Genomic DNA, 24,545 nt, shown 5'->3' on the forward strand with positions numbered 1-24,545 from the left:
ATATGGCACCCTGGACAGTCATGAAAAGATGCAGACAATGTAAGAGAATTGGTAAAAGCCAAACCATATATGTATGTGTGTGTCAAAAGTGCAATGTACATGTACACTCTGCATGTTTTGACAGCTTCCATAAATAGTAATATTAAGTTTTATAGTTTTTTAGAAATATTTTATTTAGTTTTACTATTTTTGTACTTTTAATTTTGAAATAAATCTCATAATCCGTAAAAGTGTATTTCAGTAATTTCATAACAGATTCTGCCAGTGATGCGAAAATGCAACAATAAGTTTGGATGCATGTAACTTTTTCTTGATAAAATTATTTAATTTTTTTGTCTGGTTTTAACTAAATGTGTAGTTTATATTTTATAAAATTCATGCAAACCATTATATTATAAGCAAAGTGAAAATTTTACAAGCAGATTTTATAGTCATGACGAATCATGTAAAAAATTGCTAAAGTAAATCATTTCTAATATACAAACAATTAAATATAGAGAGAGAGAGACATACTTTATTGATACAATGTACCAAAAGGCCATCGACCGAAGTCTTTCAGCCAATTTACACAATTAATATACATTATTACAATATATGTTTTTTGTTAATATTAATACAATACAATAATTAAAAAAAAAAAAAATATTTGTATGTGGTGGTAATCACAATATCACTGACAATTAGTTACAATACAGATGATGACTTGAATAAAGTTGTTTATTGTCTTGATGTGTAGCAGATTTCTTCAAAAAGAGTTCTTCCTGGACATCTACGGGCACTGTTCTCTGGTATCTTCACAATGTGGGGCTCAATCAAATTTTTGTTACTGTCATTAATAAAGAGATAATTAAACAGCTTATTGAGTCTCTCATTAATAGGTTCAATTCCAGTTTCCTCGTACAGCATTCTGTTGGATGGATTGTGAAGTGGATTATCAGGATGACGCATTCTAGTAATTTGTCGAAGGCTAGTTGTTTCAGCCACTTTTATATTATTTTTGGCCGGGCCTTTAGAATTATAGAAAATTGCAGAACCATACTCCAGCATGGGCCTGCAAATCATTTTATAAATATTGGCTGCTGTTTCAATCGTAATTCCCTCATTCTTGTATGTTAAACTTCTGAAGTGTTTTGCTCTAGTTATAATTTTCCTTTTTATAACTGCTGTGTGGTGGTTGAACGTCAATTTGTTATCTATTTCTATTCCCAAATACTTAACAGTTTGGGAGGGTTTAATAATATTGTCGCATATGTTTATAGTTGGTGAGTGATCTTGGATTCTATGGTTAAATATTATTAGTTTTGTTTTAGAAGGATTTATTGTTAATCTCCATTTATTCATCCAAGATATTGTGTCATCCACCTGCCTCTGCAATAAGTCCATTGTCTTTATTAAATTTTTTCCATATGATATCACTGCAGTGTCATCAGCAAATTGTAGCAAATTAGTGTTGGTTAGTCTATTGTCGCATATGTCACTGCAATAGAGATTATACAATAGAGGGGAGAGTGGTGAACCTTGTGGAACTCCTTGTTGCACTGAAAATGAATGGGAATATGTTTCATTGATCTTAACTATACACCTGCGTCTTCTAAGAAATTCGTCAATAATCCATATTAGAGAAGGGGAGCATTTCATTCTGTGAAGTTTATATAACAATCCTCTATGCCAAACGGAGTCAAAAGCCTTCTTGATGTCCAAGAAAACTCCAGCGGTCTTTAGTCCTTGCAATCTTGCTGCCTGTATATTGGATGTTACTATTGAAAGAGGAAGGATTGTAGATGATTTTTCTCTAAATCCAAACTGGTGTGCTGGAATATGTTGGTTTAATTCATTATATAATCTTCCTTGGATAATTTTCTCAAAATTTTTTCCAATTACTGGGAGAAGGGTGATTGGACGGTAATTTTGGGGCAGTTGATGGTTAGTATAAGGTTTAGGGATAACTATTACAATGCCTGTCTTCCACTCATCAGGGAAGAAATGATTCATGATACAATAGTTATATATGCTCATTATCTCCTTATGAATATCTGGATCTAGTTGTCTAAGGATTTTACGATTGATGGAATCTTTGCCTGGAGCTGTATTTTTTCCTTTATATAGAGCCTCGTCGTATTCATCTTCTGTGATGTGCAAATTGCAATGCCAAGTGATCACTTCCCAGATCTGGAGTTACAAGTATATTTGTGATATTATTTATAATATTTTTAGAACAAAATAATATATCTGGAGTTGTGCTTGGGTTACCTGCCATTATAAACGTAGGAGGAGTAGGTATTTGACAAAAATTAGAACTTTGAAGAAAACCTCTGATTTGCTTCATACGTGAGGGGCTTGATTTTGGGTTAAAATCGCCAATTATTATTGAATAATCATAAAGGGATGCCTTAATGAAGATAGTTTCTTCAATTAGTGAGGAATTGTGAATATAGACTACGAAAATATGTAATTTGGAGTCTTTAAAAGGAAATGAGACATGAATGCAGTTATTAAGAGGGTTGTTTATTCGTGGAGGATTTTCTTTCCCCATCTTCCATGTTTTTCTGGATTGTACAAGACTGCCTCCTCTGAAGTTTTGGTTTAACATATTTCCTTTTTGTTGGATTATAGACCAGTCACAATATGGGTTAATAAAATCTTTATTTTTGCTTTCCACACACATAAAACTATCGATATTGTTAGCTTGTAAATAGTTGTATATTAAATATTTCTTTGGTTGAAAACTATTGATATTTGAATAAAGAAACCTCACCTTATGAGCCATTATCCTGAAATATTGCAAGGCCTTCCTGTGGCATAGTTGGTGAGTCATTGGTTGGTTTTTCCAGATCGAACATGAGTATAAATAGTCGATTTCCGCTAAATACTGGGGTAGTATCAATGTTATATAGATGAACAAATCTCTTTTTTAGCTTAATTATGATTTCTTGACGATCTTTATTTTTAGGATTATTTAGTTTGTTAGTATATGTTTCAATAATATGATCATGATATGTCATTGGTGAATGTATTCTGCTCGTACCAGTAATTTCTGATGGCATTTCGGAGGATTTTTTGTTCATAGACTTAATTCGCGCATTAGGAATTCCTTCGATAGGTTTAGTTGGTCTGTTAGGACATTTAGGTGACCATGCTTGGTGGTCTTCGGCGTTGCACGACAAACACTTTTCTGGAAGAGGAGAGGTGCACATTTGTGTTGAATGTTTTCCTTGGCATTTCCTACAGCTTATTGATGTGGTGCAGTTCTCTGTAGTGTGGGTATATAGTAAGCATTTAGAACATGGGATAGGAGAAGGTTCGGGTGGTTGACTGGGATAAACAGGATAGTGGTAGTTCTTAAAGAACACTCCCTCGCTTAATAGTTTTTGAAATGATGAGTAATCTCCCGTAATTATTCTAATCAGAGGTGTCAGTTTTCCGGTTTTTCTTGATGTAATTCTTTTGCAGTATCTGTGTGTTATTCCGATATTGGTAAGGTGGTCTTTTATATGTGTATCCTCAATATCCAATTCTACCGATGATATAACACAGGCGAAAGTTGTGTTTTGTGATTTATGTGGTGTTGATGGATTTTGGTTAGAATTTGTTTCTTTGTATTCTTTGACCACACTTGACTGGACTAATGATTTCAGCTTTGTTTTAATGTGTTTATTATCCTGATTACTTTTTAAAATAAAACCACTTCTAGTTTTTATTATAACATCGGAAGAGTTTGGATCTCCAACACTCCAATAATTAGCCAACTGTAACCTTGATAATTCTTGATGAGTTGTTAAAAAAAAATTTGTTTATAGTTTTTATTACTGATGGTTTTCATTTGAAGTGAGTAGTTTTGTGTGTTGTTGTAAGTTACCTTTTTTTGATGACTTGGAGTGTTGATATCTTTTTGTGAGTTTTGCTGAGTTTGTTGTGTTATGTTTTCAGAAGATTGTGGTCCAATTATTATATCTTGCACTTGCTGTTGAGATAGTTGTGGTTGTGTGATTCTTTTTTTTGCTGGATTATCGAAATGTTTTTCCCTTTTCCTTTTCACTTTTGTCCACTGTCCGGTATCATCCATTTCCATTTCTTCCTCTTCTTCTGTTTCGCTGCTCTCGGAAGCCATGATTCTTAACTATTTTTTTGTATAAATCAACTAGTTAACAACCTGCTCACTAATTGCTTTGTAATGAATGAACTCGTCTTCAATGTGTGTGTTTACACTATGAAGGTTCCAAGCATACTGTGAATTAAATATATTTGTTCTATAAAATATATTTCAATATCATCGAACCTTTAAGAATTAAAGCACATGAATAATTTTCTAAAAGAAAAATATTCAGTTATAAAAAAATTCCTTTCAAAATGTTGCGTTTTGGCATCAATGGAGCTTAAATACTAAAAACATTATTAATACTAAATTTCAACAATATGTATACTAAGTAAATATTTGTAATTTTTTAATAATAAATAATATTTTTTTGCAGTTTATTTCTCCCTTTAATTAATGTGAATGTTATGTTTCCTACATTTCTTACAGTGGCACAGTGAGTGAATGTTGATTGAATAAATCGTAGTTTATTAAAAATGTATTGGAGTTTTTTTAGATTACATTTAAATCTTCTAAATAACTAGTCAGAATTATTGTATAGTATAGGCCTGGATCATGTGTACCAAAAACAGTTGATTAAGAGCAAGCTGAAAATTTGTTAATAGCTTAACAGTGTATCGTATGACAAACTTTGATGTATGGGAACACTGGAACAGGGGAAGTTTTAATTGTGGAACAGGTTAAAAATTTGGAACGTCAGACTAAATAATTACACAACTTATGCCTGGTTGCACCAACAGATCTTAAGCTCCAGCTTAGCTAAGCTCTACTTATAGATAGGGTCTCCTTGAGTATCACTTACGTTGCACCATAATTTTAGATTCTTACCTTATTATCAATTATATCTATTATTATATTATGGTATTCTTATTGTAATATATTATAATTATATTATATTAATTCTTATCATATTCTCGACTTAAGCTTAAGATCTGTTGGTGCAACCGGGCATTAATAGTGCAAAGTAATGACGTTGTCATGGTGACAACTCTAACTGCCGCTTGCAGTTGCTTTCTGCTGTCGATGTCAGAATTGTGTATTTAGTTGTATACTTAGAACAGCAACATACTCCAAAAGTGTTCAACCAGTGCATCCTTTCTATCCTGACATATGGATGTCAAACTTGGACCCTAATCAAAGCAAATATGAATAAACTAACCACAATAGAAAGTGCAATGGAAGGAGCAATGATAGGTAAACGGGTATACAACTGTCAGATAAAAAGACAAATGACTGGATAAGCTCAAAAACAAAAGTTGAGGATATAACAACAAAAATTAATCTCAAATGGAGTTTCGCAGGCCACACTGCTTGACAACAAAACGAACTTAAAACACTACAATACAACATTTGAGACCTTACGAAGGTAAACTACCAAGAGGAACACCAAAGATGAGATGGGTAGATGTCAAACTTGGACCGTAATCAAAGCAAATATGAGTAAACTAGCCACAACAGAAAGACAATGGAAAGAGCAATAATAGGTATACAGGTATACAACTGTCAGATAAAAAGACAAATGACTGGGTAAGGGAGGGTTCGAGTATTAACGTGATTTTTGAAGATTTTTAACCCCCCCTTCCCTCTACGTAACACACTGTAACTATTACGTAATGCAATCTTTGGAGATTTTTGATGACCCCCCCCCCCCCCAACCTGCGTTATGTAATACAGTAGAGCGTCGATTATCCAAACTAATTGGGGGACATGGGTGTTCGGAAAACTGATTTGTTTGGATAATCAAACTAAATTGAGATTGTCATACATATTTATCCACAAGTGAATAAAAACCATATTTATATAACTGTATATTTGTTTATACCTTGATAATGACAAATAGCAATTAAACAAAAAAGTGCAGTCTTTGCAACAACATATTTTTGGATACACAATTGAAGAAAATTGAAGATATTTTAAGCGTTAATTACTAAAGCTTTCTCAGTTCTCAAGTGAGGGGCGCGGGAGTCGGGAGTTCGGATAACCGGTCGTTCGGTTGATCGACGTTCGAATAATCGATGCTCTACTGTACTTGAACAGTCCCTAAGATCAAAAACAAAAATTGAGGATATAACAACAAAAATTGCCAATCTCAAATGGAACTTCGCAGGCCACTCCGCTTGACAACAAAACCAACTTAAAACACTACAATACATTTGGGACCTTACGAAGGTAAACTACCAAAAAGAAGACCAAAGATGAGATGGGTAGATGATTCAAAATGAAGAGCCAGAACAAATTGGAAGTTTAATTGCTCAGGATAGAGATTGATGAAGGAGTTGGGAGTGGCTGATGTCTAAATAGTCGACATAAGAAGAAGAATAGCAAGTTATACTTGCCAAACACAGTAAGTTTCTTTAAAATATTTTAATATTAGTGCGGTAACCAATTCACGGCTGATAACTCTACCTTTGAAGTAGTGCACCAATTCATATACTTAGGCTCCCTAATCACCAAGGAGAACGTCATGAAGGAAGAAATCAAGCGAAGGATAATCCTAGCAAACAAATGCTATTTTGGACTGAGTAGACATATGAGAAGCAGAAACTTAAGCCAAAAAACAAAAATAACCATATACAAAACCCTTATACAACCAGTGTTGACATATGGATCAGAGGCATGGACCATATCCAAGGCAGATGAAAATCTGCGAGGATCCTGAGAGGAATATTCGATGGCATCTGTGAAAATGGTGTTTGAAGGAGGAGGTACAACCACGAGGTATACCACAGATATAAACAAAAATTTGGAGGAAAAGACGTAGTATCTCTTATAAGAATAGGAAGACTAAGATGAGCAGGACATCTAGCAGGATCACAGCAGAACAACCCTCCTAGAAGAATCCTTATATCACAACCTCTGGGAAATAGAAATAATAGATAGAACTGACTGGCGTACTAGACTTGGGAAGGTCGAGGCTCTTTGATAGGGCTGTAGCACCATTGATGATGATGATTTAAATATTAGTATCAGGAATAAATATTGCTCATAAATTACCAGATCTGTTGTTTGGTGTTCTACCATTTTGTAAATTACTGGACTTTCAGCAGCCAGAATAAGGCAATGAGCTTTGGTTACTCCATCTTGTAGTAATATTTCTATGTCTCGATGCTCTCCATTTATATACATTTGGTATAGTTTCTCTTTTAAGGGAATCTTTCCATTTGATGATATTCTAGGCATTTTGAATTATTTTTGCAGTTATTCTCAATTAAATTTAGTTTTATATCACTTATGTACTAAAAACAACTATAAAGAACTCTTTCTTAAATCTTAAACCGCCAAAAAACCGTTTCCGCAAAAAACAAACAAACAAAACATCAAAACAAGGTTTTTAAGGTTATGATTCTTCTTTTCCATTTTTTCAATTCACAAAACAAATTCGAATAACTTTTTTGGTTTCATTAAATAAATTGTAGGGGCGATGGGGAAAAATAATCACATATTTAAATATTTTGAGGTTTTATATGGTTTTTATCGCTGTGTCTAGGTCAGAGACATGTAAAGAGCATGTAAAGAGAATAGACTTGGCTAAGGATATGCGGATATGCCACTCAACTCAATGCATCGAGGTGTAACGCCGACATAGGATTTGAAGGCCCCGTCTCACCATCAAATAATTGACAGTTATTTGATCAAACTTGACAGTTAGTGACACAAAGTGACAGTTAGTATGTATAGTTTGTGTCACTAGTCAAGTTTGACTGTCAAGTTTGATCAAATAACTGTCAATTATTTGATGGTGAGACGGGGCCTTGAGTGGTCTAGCCATCTGTGTCAGTCACAGGCGCGTAATCGTTTGGTTAAAAGAGATAGATAGACCACCGATCGACTGTTTCCATGCTGTTTCCGCGTTACGCTTTTTTGGGGAGTATGCCGAGTCTAGGCTTAATATAGTCCGCGTCTCACCATCAAATAATTTGATCAAACAGTTTGAGCAAACTCCGGAAGTACGTCAAGGCCGCGTCTCACCATCAAATTAATAATTTGATCAAACAGTTTGAACTTGACGTACTTGAGGAAGTACGTCAAAGTGACGTCACAATTGCAGTTTTTTGAAATTCTAAAAATCTGTGCTCTCACAGTTTGATAAAATTTTGTGTATTGAGTTGTCTAACTTGTTTGTACTTTATTTAAAATTAAAATTTTTCATTATTATCCACAATGAACACTCAGGATGTGACGTCACTAACTGCCACTTTCAGTTTGCTCAAACCAGTTTGATCAAATTATTTGATGGTGGGACGCGGCATTATGTCAATGGTCTTGGTACACGCTAACGTGTACGCAAATAAAAAAGTTAAGTACACGCGAATTAAACTTCATCAAGCCAGTGACTTCATTATTTAGCACGCGCAGTGACTGTATATTTTGGTATGTACACGCTATTTTGATATGTTTAGCATTTGTTTGATAGAAAAATATAATGTTGAGTCCGCGAGTTTTTACCCGTGCGTCATCATTTAAAGCCTACGAAATAAGTCGGAAATTTACTAAGCGCAACGGCACGTGGATATTATTCCGATCACGGGTTATAGTATAAAATTTGACGTTATCAAATAAATAGAATGTCAAATTTAAGTTTTGCTTTAAAATTTTGGTGCATAATTACAGCTACCTTTGAAGTAACTTAATAAATTATTTTATTATCATTGATTAATAAATAAATAAACAATTTATAAAAAAATTCGATAACATATTTTCTTTTCGTTATTTTATTCACTTTGGCGGAACCTTAAACACAAGCATTCAACTGTGTCAAGCATGAGGTTAGCTTTGTACGTCGTCAAAATTTATCGTAAAATAACATAAACTTATTACAAAATTTCTAACTCCAATATAAAATTAGTTGTGAAAACAACTGTTTGTATACTATAAAAAACTTCAAAATGCAAAAATTCGACAAAATAAAAATTCAACAAACTGACAGCCACAAAAGTAAACAAACCAAAACGTCAGAAATTGTACTTAAAATATGTGAAGACATCCCCAATCGTCTTTCTTTGTACCTATCTCTTTTCAATGCACTGAGTCTAAATCGTTCATAAAAATAACATGTGTCTTTACTTAATAGCAGGCGGCAGCTCGTTTGTCAATGACTGCGTTCACCAGATGCAAACACATTCACAAATGTTTGCGCTTTGATTCTAAACTTGTTGACAGCGAACTGAACGGTTGGTTGTTTAGGTTAAAATTTGACATTTTGCTTGCTTGGTTTGAACGTAACCTAAAATAAATTTTCTCAATAAATACGTTTTTGAATTTATTTTTTTTATTAAAGGAAAAAAGAAAATTTATTTAATAGATAATAACGTAGCAGAATGTCTTCAGTAGCCTTTATTTTATATATAAAACCCTTATCAATATATTTTACAATATATACAATTTAAATTCCCGCCATATTTCAACACGTTTGCAAAGTTCAACTTAAATTTTATCTTATGTTTGCAAAAATGGCGACCGCTTTCCAAACATGTTTGACGTTAGCAAGTCGTTCAGAACCATAAAGCGCAAACTGATTGCCAACGTTTGCATCTGGTGAACGCGCCCATTAATTTCATGCGTGGAAGATGCTAAATAAAAAGTATGTGTTTTATCTCGCCAGGTATTAATGACGCACGGGTAAAGACTCGCGGACTCAACTGTATTAAGGGAAGGCAAGCAGAACTATTTATATTCAGATGTTTCAAACTTAATGGACAGCCTAAGTCTGACGTCACAAATGTCACAAAATTGGGAGGAGCTTATATTGGCTCCAAACAATTTTGATTGTAAGGTTAAATGGTCATAAGACATTTTTCATTTATGTGCTTTGTGTGGCAAAATAAGACTTCATTTACGTATTTTGTTAAAGAAACGTATTAATTAAGAGATTTTTATTCGTTTTTGCTCAGGTGGTTTTTATTCCTTAGTGATTGAAAATAAACATAACCTCAACACTGTTTACGTTCTAATCATTGCATTAAATTAACTCACCTGAGCCAAAACGAATAAAAATCTCTTAATTGGCACGTTTCTTTAACTAAATACCTAAATGAAAAGTCTTATTTTGTCACACAAACTACGTAAACAATAAATTAAAAATTCCTTATGAGTGTTTAACATTACAAACAAAATTGTTTGGAGCCAAATATAAGCTCCTCCCAATTTTGTGACGTCAAGACTTAGGAAGTCCATTGTAATAAATCAATGTTAGACAAGGCGAAAACGGCGGGTTCGTTGGAGAAAATATTCCCATGAGATTTTTTTGCATAATCACATTCGTGAGACATCCCAGAATAAAGTTCAAGAAGTCGCCCACGTGAAAAGTGGTCCAAATTTTTTTTAACAATTTTTTTAATCAAATTGCAAAAATCAATATTTTTGGCCAGGACAAATTTTTTTAGATGTTTTAAACGATTCTGGACAAAAAAAGGTCTGTTATAATTTTTCTCTAAAGTTGATCGTTTTCGAGTTATAAGCAATTTAAAATTGAAAAAAAAAACGAAAATTGACGATTTTCAAGGCTTAATAACTCGATTAAAAGTTATTATAAAAGTCAGAAAGTGACTAAATCGAAGTTTAAAGCCCCCTACAAGATCCTGAAGAAATTTTTGTATGTAATTATTTTATTACTAAGATGTTATTTTTAAGTAATAATAATGAGCGCCATGCACGTATTAGGCGGCCGTCAATGTGAGTGCGAGAGAGATGCCATTCCGGCAGTAAATATGGTGAATCTTACTCGCATTCACATTTACAGCCGCGTCAATACGATCTTACGCGCTAATTGTTAGTAATTAAAAATAATACCTTAGTAATAAATATGACACAGTTTTTTTTAGGATGATGTAGGGCGTAGGGTAGGTAAGGCTTTAAACTTTGATTTGGCCACTTTCTGATGTTTATAATAATAATTTTTAACCGAGTCATTGATTTCAAAATGGCAATATATTCGCGTTTTTCAAATTTTAAATTGCTTATAACTCGAAAACGATCAACTTTAGGGAAAAAATACAAAAGACCTTTTTTGTCCAAAATGGTCCAGAAAACCTAGAAAAATTGTACAGACCGAAAATATTCAGGGGGGGTTCAGTATTGTTTCGGCTTCCTTTTTGAAGTGATACACGATGAAATCTTCGTCTACTTTTACAACAGTTGCCTGCTGGGAAATAATATCGATATACCTACTGATTTTAACTCAGTATTGTGTCTATTTTACGAAGTTCCGAACACTCTATCTGCTGGAAGATAGGAGTGACCAGTTACTGGAAACACCAGTTCTACTGTTTTCATAGAAGGTGTTCCAAGAACCATTTTCAACACATCGTGATTATCGTGGAATTTTTCTGGCCTCCGCAGCCGTCTGAGATCAGTCTATAATGGTAGTGATATTGGTGAGATCCGTCTTGTTTAGGTGGTTAGTGGTTATACACACTGCAGATGATATATTAATAGTAATAGAATTTTTTGAGAAAGTGTTCTCTGTCCAAATGTTTGCGAAAACGTTGTTTTTATTAAACTATGGCGTCTTTGAAGTTCCTTCCAAAATGGTAAAATTAAAAAGATATAGTAACACGATTGGTCTGGCACTTTAGGAAGGTTAATGTTTTTTGGCAATCATAAGAAATTATTTTCACATCCTCTTCTCTGTCTTGAGCAGCGAATAGAAAGCTTTTGCCCTCAAGCTGTGAACTCTTTTTTCTACTCTGAACTGATCCTTTTTCCTTTCATCTTTCTGTGTTTATTTTTTCTAGTAGTTGTAGACATGTAGAGCACATATATCTGTATTAGGGCTGCCAAATCCTAAATTGTATTCGATGTTTAAAATATGTCTGAAGTAAGATTCTTTTTCCGGTGCTGTTACAGTTTTCGGATATTAAGAACTTTGGCTTCGACAATAGTGGTTCTGAACACTGAAGTTTGCGAATAAATGCATGTACTGCAATGTCAAGTTCCTTGGTAATTTTCTCTTAATCGGTAATGCTTGAACAGCATTTCTATATGATTGCATCTTGGTCCGATTTGACAGGATTCTTATAAAAAGCCGTATGAAATTGAGGGGTCTAGATTCAAAACCGGACATTTCCACTTTATGTCATTCCGAGTAAACTAAAATAAAACAATTTACAACTTTACTGTTCCCTATCTCAAATTGGAGGAAAAATCCACTTTTGCATCTGAACCAATTCTTACTACTAGGTATTTAGGAACTGTCCAATTTTGCTCTTTATCAAATTGTTAATATATGGATCGTTAATCACAGATTACAGAGGTGTATTCAACTAATTTTGACCAATAAATGGAAATGTCCGGTTTTGCATCTAGACCCCTTAATTGTCGTAATATTTTATCCGTCACTTTATTGCATTCAAAAACTTGTTTTATGATCACAACGTGTGGTACTGTTGGCAAACTCTTTGCAGAATACCTAAAACAAAAAGTATAAAAAATACAAAATTGTTTTTAGCCCCACGATAATAAGTCGCAAACTAAAGGAGCTCTTCCACAACATCCATCGATATTTAGTCATTGATTATACAAGTGATGGGGATGGGGTTCTTAAATGAATCGACGAGTATTCGATTCCTGAAAGTCCTCGAGATATCTCCAGCACTTAAACCAAAGTTCCAAAGTATTCGAATACAGGTTTGATCAAATGTCAAATTATTTGATAGTGACTAGTGAGAACACGACTTATTAATGTGGACATAATAATAAATTTAAACAGTGAAAAATAAAGTAAATGGTCATAAAATTGATATCTACAGAAAATTTGTGCAATCTGGCAAAGTCAAATAGAAAAGGATAGTATTTTTTGTAAACTACTTTCTTTCTTGAAATACGTTCACTTTTCTTAATAAAAACATTTTTATTTCTCTATGCTTACCTTTTGGTCCAAGAGCTGTGAGACATTTTTGAGTAGGTATTTTAGGCAACCTGAAAATTTTACAGGTGACTCTTCCATGATAGCCTAATACAAAAATGCCGGTCTGGCTGGAGCGTAGCGGTTATTTTCCCCAAAAATCCCCCCCAAAGTTAAAAAAAGCGTACAAATTGTTATTACAAAAAAATATCATTGACGTGACTTTAAGTAAATTTAAATATTCAAATATAAAGGAAATAAACAGGTTAGGCGATTTGAGGGCGATTTTAACTCTGCAAGATACTTGCATGGGCGCCACAGGATTATTTTCAAGGGGCGCATCTGAACTTCCTGAGCTGTGATTTCATCTGAATCTGTACATACTGTTAACGAGTATAAAATATACAACTATACATGCATAGCTATGTACATTCCTTCCCGACAGGGAGGTGCAATTGTTATTTTGACAGGGTATTTTTTAATATTAAAAATAAATATTCTAAAAAAGACAGGATTTTTTTGGTGACATCTTCCAACTGCCAGCTGATCAAACAAATTACACGTGCATGTAAATGAAAAGCATTATAGGTAAGCAGCAGTGTGGGAAAGAGCGTATACCGATAGCTGTTTGCGTTCTCTGTTGTAGCTAAACGAGTCCGTTCGCTCGAGAAAAATAACGTGATCTGGCGATTCCCATGTTGTTGGGCCTCGAAAGGTTAGAGTAATAATTATATATTATAGTTTTTTAAATAACTTTTTATTAATTTTGCAAATATAATAGAAAAAGACAAATTTATTATTATAAATATAGGTAGGTACAGGTAGAAAAGTATAAAACTATAAACTAAATTAATTCTGTGTCCGAATCTTTTATTTCTTCTTCAAACTCCTCATCTGAGCTCAAATATTCATTATTTTCTTCTTCTTCAGACTCCCCTCGAGACCCAGATTCCTCTTCTACATGATCTGTAAATAGTTGTAATATGTATTTAGAATTAATTAAAAATTAATTAGTGATTAATCAATTGAGTTGCTACGTATTCTCTCTCCTTTTATACGGAGTCGAAGCCTGGACAATCACCGGCGCATCTAAAAAAATCTTGCCATTGTTGAGATGTGGTGTTATCGAGTAATGTAAAAAATATCATGGATATACTCAGCTCGTGATATACTGAGTTAATTTTTTTTTGTATTTAGATTACACTCCACTACTTTAAATTTTTCAACTAGGATAGGCATCGTCTTCCCTGTTCTCTTTTTTCTTGCACTTTTCCTTATATAACCAATCACATCACCTTTTTTATTTCTTAGTATATGACCAAAGTAGCTCATTTTTCTTTCCTTCATAGTGCAGTTCTTTTGCCTTTTTCATCTTTCCTAATATTTCCGTGTTTGTTACGTTTTGTGTCCATTATATTTTTTACATTATTCGATAACACCACATCTCAACAATGGCAAGATTTTTTCAGATGCGCCCGTGATTGTCCAGGCTTCGACTCCGTATAAAAGGAGAGAGTATACGTATTAACTCAATTAATTAATCATTAATTAATTTTTAATTAATTCTAAATACATCTTACAACTATTTACACATCGTGTAGAAGAGGAATCTGGGTCTCGAGGGGAGTCTGACGAAGAAGAAGAGAATGAATTTTTAAGCTCAGATGAGGAGTTTGAAGAAGAAATACCATATTCGGACACAGAATTAATTTAGTTTATAGTTTTATTAGTTTTATACTTTTCTACCTGTACGTATATTTATAATAATAAATTTGTCTTTTTCTATTATATGTGCAAAATTAATAAAAAGTCATTTAAAAAACTATAATATATAATAATTACTCTAACCTTTCGAGGCACAACAACATGGGAATCGCCAGGTCACGTTATTTTTCTCGAGCGAACGGACTCGCTCAGCTACAACAGAGAACGCAAACAGCTATCGGTATACGCTCTTTCTCACACTGCTGCTTACCTATAACGCTTTTCATTTACATGCACGTGTAATTTGTTTGATCAGCTGACAGTTGGAAGATTTCACCAAAAATTCCTGTCTTTTTTAGAATATTTATTTTTAATATAAAAAATACCCTGTCAAAATAACAATTGCACCTCCCTGTCGGGAAGGAATGTACATAGCTATGCATGTATAGTTGTATATTTTATACTCGTTAACAGTATGTACAGATTCAGATGAAATCTTCTGAAGTTCAGATGCACCCCTGAAAATAATCCTGGGGCGCCCATGCAAGGATCTTGCAGAGTTAAAATCGCCCTCAAATCGCCTGGCCTGTTAATTTCCTTTATATTTGAATATTTAAATTTACTTAAAGTTACGTCAATGATATTTTTTGTAATAAAAATGTGTACCCTTTTTTTAAATTTGGGGGGGATTTTTGGGGAAAATAACCGCTATCCTTCAGCCAGACCGGCATTTTTGTATTCGGCTATCATAAAAGAATCACCTGACAATTTTTCAGGTTGCCTAAAATACCTACTCAAAAATGTCTCACAGCTCTTATACTATTTACAGTTTGGCGCCAAACCATTCAAACAGTGTTCATACCATTTTCATGCTTCTCTCATTAACTCTCATCTGTCATTTTCTACTTCTACTTCTACAGAGGTCATGTCAACATTGTCAACAATCATAAACAAATAGGATTGAAATTATTTTTTTACCTAAAAATTCTACAAATCGATAACTTTTATCTCCAAGAGTAACAACAATCAACAACAAATGGAATTGGAGCAGTACAACGTGAATGATTGATAAAACTAATACTCAGAATGTTGGAAATGGACGTCCGCAATCAAAAATTGGAACAACAGGTAACAAGAGGCACAGATTTTAATTGTATTTGAAGTGATACACAATAAAATAATTGTAAATTTGTAGCGACAGCTCATGGAACAGAAAATGAAGCAAAAAAGACTTACATCCGGCATGATACAGGTATCAGATATTCGGAATAATTCTGCAAACAGTAGAAACAGTGTTAATTCCAATAGGAGAGATCTTCATGGTAAAGCCATTTTTTAAATTAAAGTAGTTCTTGTTTAATGATGTAATTGTAGGCTATGATGGTCCTCTTCAGTTCGCAATGAGTAATGATAATAATCCAGATCAGGTTATATCCATTTTGCCTAGTGTGGATAGTATGGATGGTAAGTAAGGTTACTAGTTTTGAACATTGATATTATGTAGCTATAGGGTACGTTCAGACAACCTCAGCGGATGGACAGCTGAGTAAGCAGTAGTGTTCAGATGCCTTGATGGAAGTCAGCCACTGTGAAATTTACTAAGCAATCTCTATTTCTGCTGAATACAACCACTAAGCTCCTTTGTGCTTACAGTCAGCCACTAAGGTTGTCTAAACGTACCCATGCACTTTGCCCATGTTTTTAATAGTTTTTATTATTCATGAGAAATAAACTTTTATTACCAATGAGATTTATCTCATTATACCAATGCGATTTATCTCACCTAAACTTAGTTCCAAATTTTTACCATTATGAGGCCACATCAGGGCGTCATCAATATTACTTCGGGAGATAGTAGTACACCCTTTTTCGAAAGTTCTGCGAAACTTTGGCAACAGTGCGTCGGCAGAATTTGACATATATTTGACACTAACTAAGATGAAGGCTCAATATTGTGACAATATACCTACTAATAGACGTGCTAAATGGAAGTACTTAACAAAAAAAAATTTCATTATCAGTCATAGGGGTAACCAGGAAGGGGTTTTGGGGGTTATAACTCCCCATTTGGATGTACTTTGAGCTCTATCACTTAACACCATTACTGTTCCATACCCCCGAGAGACCATCCAGTACCAGTTGTAACCCCCCTCCCCCCCTTTAGGATCATCCTGATTACACCGTTGTTATCAGTAAATAAATATTTATAAAAATAAACCAAAGTAGGTGCAAATTTTATTAAAAGGGTGTATTTTGGTTTTTTATTTAAATTTAAATTATAAAGTATTTACCTATTATATTTCTAGAATAAAAATCCTCCTAAAACTTTATATACACTCTCATTAGAATTTGAAATATTTTTATGTAAAATATACTGCCCTCCTAAGCCAAAAGGGCGTATCTCATTTTGCCATATTTTCGTAAAAGGTTTTTTAATATGGTATTTATACCAATATGCATCAAATTTACTAAGCAAAACAGACATATCTCGCGTTGTTGAAGCTGTTTCATTCGAGATACGTGTGTTTCGCTTAGTAAATTTGATATGTATTGGTATAAACACCCTATTAAAAAACCTTTTACGAAAATATGGCAAAATGAGATACGCCCTTTTGGCTTAGGAGGGCAGTATAGGTATTTACCTACAAAACTCACAATTATTAATTATATATTTTTTAAATAGTCAGATAATTTACATAGTTCTATTACACAAAAATATAATTAATTAATTATGAACAAACACTACTTCCCTATGGATTAACACTAATGAATTCCAACATCTTAGAAAATAATACACTACTGCACTGAACAGATGTCGATATAGATAACAGAACAGTTATACCCCATTCCACGAATATACGACCCTCTTAGATTATCGCCACAACGAATATTTTACTGTGCAAAATATGAAGAACGAAAGTAAATTGCAAATTATATTGTTGCTTATTGGAGTATTTATTAGAGCAAAATACTTTCGTACTTCTTTTGTTGCACACTAAAATATTCGTTGTCACGATAATCCAAAACAGTCGTATACTAGTGGAATACACCATAAGAGAATAATTGTGCTATTACACTTAAAAAACTGACCGCAGTTATTAGTTATAATATTTTCGATTTCTTGTTACAGATCATCAATTTTAGTAGTTCCAATCTGACAGAAAATCTAGGCATGGGATAATAGTATATTATTCAACAAGCATGTAATGATGGCTATTACTCATGATGATGAAGTTTGCGACACGAGCCATAGGCGAGTGTCGTAATTCATCGGAGTGAGTAATAGCCATTACATGCGAGTAGAATACTATACTTTTTCTACGACCTTTTTTATTTTAATTAGTAAATAATTTAATTATCAACTACTCGAGATTTAAATTATATTAATTTACAAGAATACCTAAATGCTATTTACCCCTAGTACGTGGTTGAATAATTGGTTGCCTACTATTACCAAATTATTATTTATTGTAAAAATACAACTAGAAATAGTCAATATTAGTTCTGTTCATTTCCGAAAAATTATAAGCTTAAATTTGTACCTACTGTCAATTAATCTAATAAATAGGAAATGGCTGTTGTCAGTGGACGTATTTCAATAGTTATAATGTATATTTATATTTAACTATATATAATATAATAATATAACTATACATAATATGTTATGACATATTTAATACAGTATAACTTGAAAAATAAACACAATATTAGTTATAAATTCCAATTAACATAAACAAAATGAGCTAATGTCACTGTCACTAAAATAAATGATAAACGTCAAAATTTTTAGTAAACAAGATATAAACGTAAAAAATATACTGAAATTGTTACAGTTAAAATTCCTTTAAAAAGTTTTCGAAGTTAATTATTGATATAAATTGCAATAATTGAATGGTGGGCTACAACAACGTTGTAAGCGACAGATTGGGTCAAAGTGAGGTTTTAATGCAATATTATTGTATATCCAATGACCAATGCGAGCATCTTTCAATCAGGCTAAAAACATTTTACCTTCCCCGAGTTTTTCGTACCGCAATATTGGTATCCGTATTGTCATAAATGACTTGTCAATAAGTTTTTTCCATCTCCTGCATAATCTTAATTCTGTCGCTTACAACATAGTTGTAGCCCACCATTCAATTATTGTATTAAATAAACAAGTTTAAGTAATTTTATTTGCAGTTTATATACGATTAATATTAAAAGTGGCATGCGTCACTTGAATCTAACTTCAACCCGTGAGTAACTTCAGCCCGTGAATAATGAATTATTACTCACGGGTACATAATAATGGGTGCTATTGTCTATGAAAAAATAGCGAATAATGAGCATGTTATTAAACGGTCGTAGAAAAAAAAAATTATTTCAAGAAAGTGTATTTTTTGTTCTTAATGGCGGTACAGGCTCCTTTTTGTAATATTTTATTTAATTATAGAGTATGTAATTTCCACATACTAACATATTTCTCAAATTGGGCTCTGTACCGCCATTCTTTACTATATTATGAATATATTTGCCAAATATCTCAACAAAATATTTAAAATTTAAGCTGCAATCTTTAAGGCATTTTCTGATTTGATGACGCACTGATGTAGCCTCTTAGGATTATAAAGTATATTATTATTAATTTAGATTTTGGATTCTTAGGTCTTAGGCATTATAGTCAGTGTTTTCTATTTTGGTTCATAATTTAAAATAAATAATTAATTCTCAAACATTTTCTTTGTACTTTGTGTTTTTTTTTCAATTATTTGTACTTATTATTTAGGAACATTGGTAGAAGACCTAACCAATGCATCAAGTGACTTAATGGATGTGGAAGATGAAGAATCTTCCCCTGTAGCCTCTACACCAAATGACAATGGTAACATGCCTATTAATCCAATTCCAGACAAGCCAAACTTTATACATCATACTAATGGGGTAAGTTTTATTACATAATATATAAGATGTTTTTTAATTTTTCATCATATAATTATCACAAAAGAATATCATATTCGCAGAGAATAACGAGTAGAGAGGACACCTCAAACCTTCCAGTAGGTATAAGAAGAACATCAATTGTATTATGTTATGTAATTATCACAAAAAATTTAAGTAAAATCATTTTTTGTAAAAGGTATATTTATTAAATTTCCCCAAAAGGGCTTCATCACAAATGCAGAATTGACATGCCACATGCCATTCCTATTTTATTAAGCATTTCATTGGGTAGAATTAGTGATGAGTTTATATGACATATTTGATGAGAGATTGTCAATGGTAACTGGTGTCTATCATAATATTGGAGGTTAAATATAATGTCACATTATTGTTTTCAAATTATATTTTATTTATTTACTTAGTTTATAAAATAACAACAGTTTATTTTTTTAACCCTTTCACTTCCCTATCCTTGATTGGTCGATTAGGTTCGTAATAGCTTTGTTGTATTGTAGGATTAGTTAGCCGTTAATTTTAAGAAATATTGCTAGCCAAATGGACACAGTTCCCAAAGGCCATAAAAGAAGAAAAAAAAATAAACAAAAATCTTACATAACCTTCTATATTACAACATGACTTTGACACTTATATTACAGTTAGTTATCTTTGTTTCACACTCTTAAATAAAAAGAGAAACAGTGTAGCTTATAGCTTTTTTGGTAGACATGTTTTTTATTCAGCAACAGCGGTTTCCTGTCAAACTTAAAGGTAGCAAAAAAACTAATATATGTGGAAAAATTTGTTGAATTTGTTTGTCGTCAAGTTTGTACTGGTGGGTTATGATGTCGTTAAATCTATGACATGCATTCCTAACGCTCGAAACACACTATAAGAATTTTGAACGTACGATGGTTGAAATTTACATAGTGGTTCGAGCATTCATATGGAATCTTTCTCCCTTTACCGAACGTTTCAAGCGGTGAAGGGAGAAAGATGTAGATTTTAACCATCGCACCGTCAAAATTCTTATAATGTGAAACAAGCGTAATTTGACTTTTAGTTTATTTGGGTAAAAATCTTTTAAAATTATACAGTCATGGAAACATTGACTAGAATTATTATAATTAACATGGATGTTTTAAATATCACATGATTAGGCCCCAGGCACCATTTCACCATCACTTGAGTTGAATTCATTCTAAGGTTCTGCTAGGTACCTCATATTTTGAATGGTTGAGCAACAATTTAAAACATCCATCTTAACTATAATAATTCTAGTCAATGTTTCCATGACTGTATAATTTTAAAGGGTTTTTACCCAAATATTTTTAATTTTGGTGGCTTAGCATGTGAGCATCCAGTTCAGCACTGATGATGATCTGTAATCAGATCGAAAACTAGTTCTACATTTGTGATGTAGCCCTTTTTAGGGAATTTTAATAAGTATACCCTTTATAAAGGATTTAACTTAAATTTTTTGTGATATATGGTATACAGCCAGCTACAGGAAAACCTTTTCCTTGTTGATTTATATAATTATCACTTTCTAAATACCGATTAATTTCGAATCATTTTTTATTAGGCTTCTGAAGTAGAAGGCGATATAGAAGGTAATGTAGAAAAGTTTATCCTACAACCTGCCCAACTCAAGGTACTATACAAATGTAGAATAACGAGAGATAGGAAAGGAATGGATAGGGGGTTATATCCAACTTATTACCTTCATCTAGAGAAAGACTATGGTAAGAAAGTGTTTCTTTTGGCAGCTAGGAAAAGGAAAAAGAGTACTACAAGTAATTATTTGATATCTACTGATCCAACTGATTTGTCTCGAAGTGCTGACTCATTTGTAGGTAAGTTGTCTTCTGTATTTTAATACAGTTTGAATACATTTAAGCATATTTGAACCTTTGAATTTATTTATTTACTTACAGGTAAATTTTGTGTATAAACAAAGGACAGTATGTTACAAGCAGTCAATAACAATGGGACTGAAACATGGACTTTATCACAAAACGATGATAGACTACTTGGCATCTTTGCCAAGTAGTCTATTTTTGGGTAGTGAGTAGTCGATTTTTGGGGCCGTACATAAAAATGGTCTATGTCGTCGAAGCTATAACTTTGAATTATACCACCTATTCACTCCGTGCATGACTGATGCGACACCTAGCCTAGTCGCGTGAAATTTTTGGCGAACACAATTTGACGTTAAACATATGATACACATAATATGACATATTTGACGTTTAAGTAATATTTATTTATCATTTTTGATAAAATTTATTATACAAACAATAAATTTGAGTGTCAAATTAAAAAGCGGATATTCAGAAGTTCTCTGAAGAAAATATCAATTTTAAGGGTTTTTCTTCACTTTTTCGTTATTTATTTATTTATTGACGGACCGAAGTCCATTAGTACATGATACAATTAAAATGTCACACAAATTATAAAAACAATTCAAAATAAGATCTAGTACTAGTAGGTACAAAGTTGGTAAATACATAATAAACAACAACAAAAAAATAAAATTACTTGCTCTCATTTAACAGTTGACAGCTAGTCCTATAATATAAAGTAAAAAATTTAAATATCTAAAACATTTTGCAATTGACAAATACAACTTATCTTAGAACAAAGACAATAATAGTAATAGACAAATCAGTCTTGAAATTAGAACATGAAGTTAAATATAAATGTAATTGTGTGGAAAACGCAGTAAAGTCGTTCATAAAGAAATCAATATGCGGAGATAATTTGTTGGATAATTTAATAGTTTTACAGAGATAGGAACTTGAACCATAGTTTGTACGATTAATGACTTCGTGGAAGGTGGTCACAGAACGGTTGGTTCTTGAAGGTACACGTAGACAATTTTATTTAAGAGTGAGGTACAGAATTTATGACCATGAATTAAGTTATATAAGAAGCAAAGATCTTTATGTTGACGACGACTCTGTAATGAGTAATGTCGAATAATTTGCAGTAAAGACTCGTAACTTTGACCAGTGAGATGCATCTTATAAGCATAATAACGTAAGAATTTACGTTGAACTTGTTCGATTTTATTAATGTGACAATTATATTGAGGTGACCGAACACATGATGCATAATCTAAATGTGGTCTAACCAAAGAACAATAAAGGAGTTTTAAAGAACGACCAGTCGTAAAGTCATAGCTACATCTTTTAACAAAGCCAAGCATCTTTAATGACTTAGAAACCATGCTATTAATGTGTAGGTTGAAATTCAAGTTAGTGTCAAGAATAACACCCAGATCTATAACTGAGTCAACTAATTGTAACCTAGTGTCCCGTATATAGTAACAATTATTCTCAAAGTTTCTTAGTCGAGTAAAAGTTATAGCATGGCATTTGTTTGCATTTAAGTCCATACCATTAAGTGAGCACCATTCCACAAGACCATTAAGATCTGATTGCAAATTGTAGCGATCCAAATCAGAGGTAATTATGTGAAATAATTTAAGGTCATCAGCAAATAGAAGAAATTGAGCAAAATTGAAACTTTTATTTATGTCATTATAAATAAATTAAAAAGGATAGGTCCTAAGTGGGAGCCTTGAGGTACCCCCGATTTAACTATAATGTCATTAGAGAAATAATTCTTAATACGAACTATCTGCCTTCTATCTAATAGATAATTTCTAATCCAACTAAGCAGAGGATCAGAGAAACCTAACTGTTCGATCTTATGTAACAATAACGTATGGTTAACCCTATCGAACGCCTTGGAAAAATCTGTATAAATCGCATCTACCTGTTGTTTGCTTTTCAATGCTTTATTTAAGAAGGAGGTATAATTTAACAAGTTCATTTCAGTTGATCTCCCCATAACAAAACCATACTGTTGTTCAATGATTACATTTTGTATAGTAGGCTTAATTTTGTCACATATTAAACTCTCGAACAGTTTAGGTATAGTATTAAGGATACTAATAGGTCTGTAGGTTTGAACCCTGCTTCTATCGCCATTCTTGAATATCGGTGATATAAAACTAACTTTCCAAACAGGAGGGAATTCACTCGTTTGTAATGATTTTTGAAAAATAAAGAATAAGGGACGAGCAAGATTAAAACTACAATATTTCAGTAGCTTGGGTGGGATTCCATCAGGCCCTGGACCCTTATGTATGTTTAGCTGGGATAATTTGGTATATACCTCTGAAATAGATAAGTCACAACCAGTAATGTTGAAACGAGTGTTAGCCCTTGCACTATTTGGAATAGGACATTCGTCCTCACTATACACTGCAGCAAAGTACTGAGCAAACATCTTGGCTATGGTAGGACCATCGGAACTGGTTATAGTTTAGTTGTCGGTGTTAACATTAATTAAGTGTGCAACGAAAGCAATTAGGTAGTATGCATTATTATTACCAGATTTTAACATTAGCTGGGTCTATTGAACTATTAATTTTTTGGTGTATGTGTGTGTGTGTGTGTGTGTGTGTGTGTGTGTGTAACACAAAATGGAAATAGATGACGATAGGAATATACCACCAGATCGGGGAAGGAAAGAAAGTCAGTTTGAAAATATAAATAATAAAAATCAAAACGGCAATAATAAGGTAAGCGAAATATCTATTGAAAAATTATTATTTAATCATTATTCGTCAAAGTTGCCATATTTCGCAGCTGGCATAGTTTCGTGTATCCCCACCATGGTCACGCACGGAGCGAATAGGTACATAGATTTAGATATTGTAAAATTTATCAAGGTGCAGAGACTAAGATGGGCTGGACACATTGCTAGGGTGTCAGATAATGAGTTAACGAAGATATTGACATTCAGAAGTCGGAAGATGGAGAGAAGATGCTGGAATTGACGTGAGTGGCAACTTCTATTCGAGCAGGCAAAGATCCACAAAGGATTGTCGAGCATATTATGATGATCAATAAGAATAGCTGAAAACAGAGAAGAGTTTGAAATTGTAGTAGCTTCCATTGAGGAGAGTTAAAG

The 24,545-nt window shown here is 32.9% G+C and overlaps 2 protein-coding genes across 2 annotated transcripts in view; one reads left to right on the top strand and one right to left on the bottom strand.

Annotated features, from left to right (window-relative positions):
* Nucleotides 1-7,416, bottom strand: part of LOC114338395 (zinc finger protein 652-like) — a 90,221-nt gene extending 82,805 nt beyond the window's left edge. Inside the window, exon 1 of the mRNA XM_028288986.2 lies at nt 7,088-7,416. Coding sequence (XP_028144787.1) covers nt 7,088-7,273 — 186 coding nt within the window. The 5' untranslated portion in view covers nt 7,274-7,416. The remainder of the gene's footprint in view (nt 1-7,087) is intronic.
* An 8,141-nt stretch (nt 7,417-15,557) lies between these two features.
* Nucleotides 15,558-24,545, top strand: part of LOC114338398 (protein king tubby 1) — a 61,367-nt gene continuing 52,379 nt past the window's right edge. Inside the window, exons 1-5 of the mRNA XM_050645739.1 lie at nt 15,558-15,767; nt 15,835-15,961; nt 16,014-16,103; nt 19,408-19,562; nt 21,145-21,415. Coding sequence (XP_050501696.1) covers nt 15,726-15,767; nt 15,835-15,961; nt 16,014-16,103; nt 19,408-19,562; nt 21,145-21,415 — 685 coding nt within the window. The 5' untranslated portion in view covers nt 15,558-15,725. The remainder of the gene's footprint in view (nt 15,768-15,834; nt 15,962-16,013; nt 16,104-19,407; nt 19,563-21,144; nt 21,416-24,545) is intronic.

This window comes from Diabrotica virgifera, chromosome 3, assembly GCF_917563875.1.
Source record: "Diabrotica virgifera virgifera chromosome 3, PGI_DIABVI_V3a".
NCBI lineage: Eukaryota > Metazoa > Arthropoda > Insecta > Coleoptera > Chrysomelidae > Diabrotica > Diabrotica virgifera.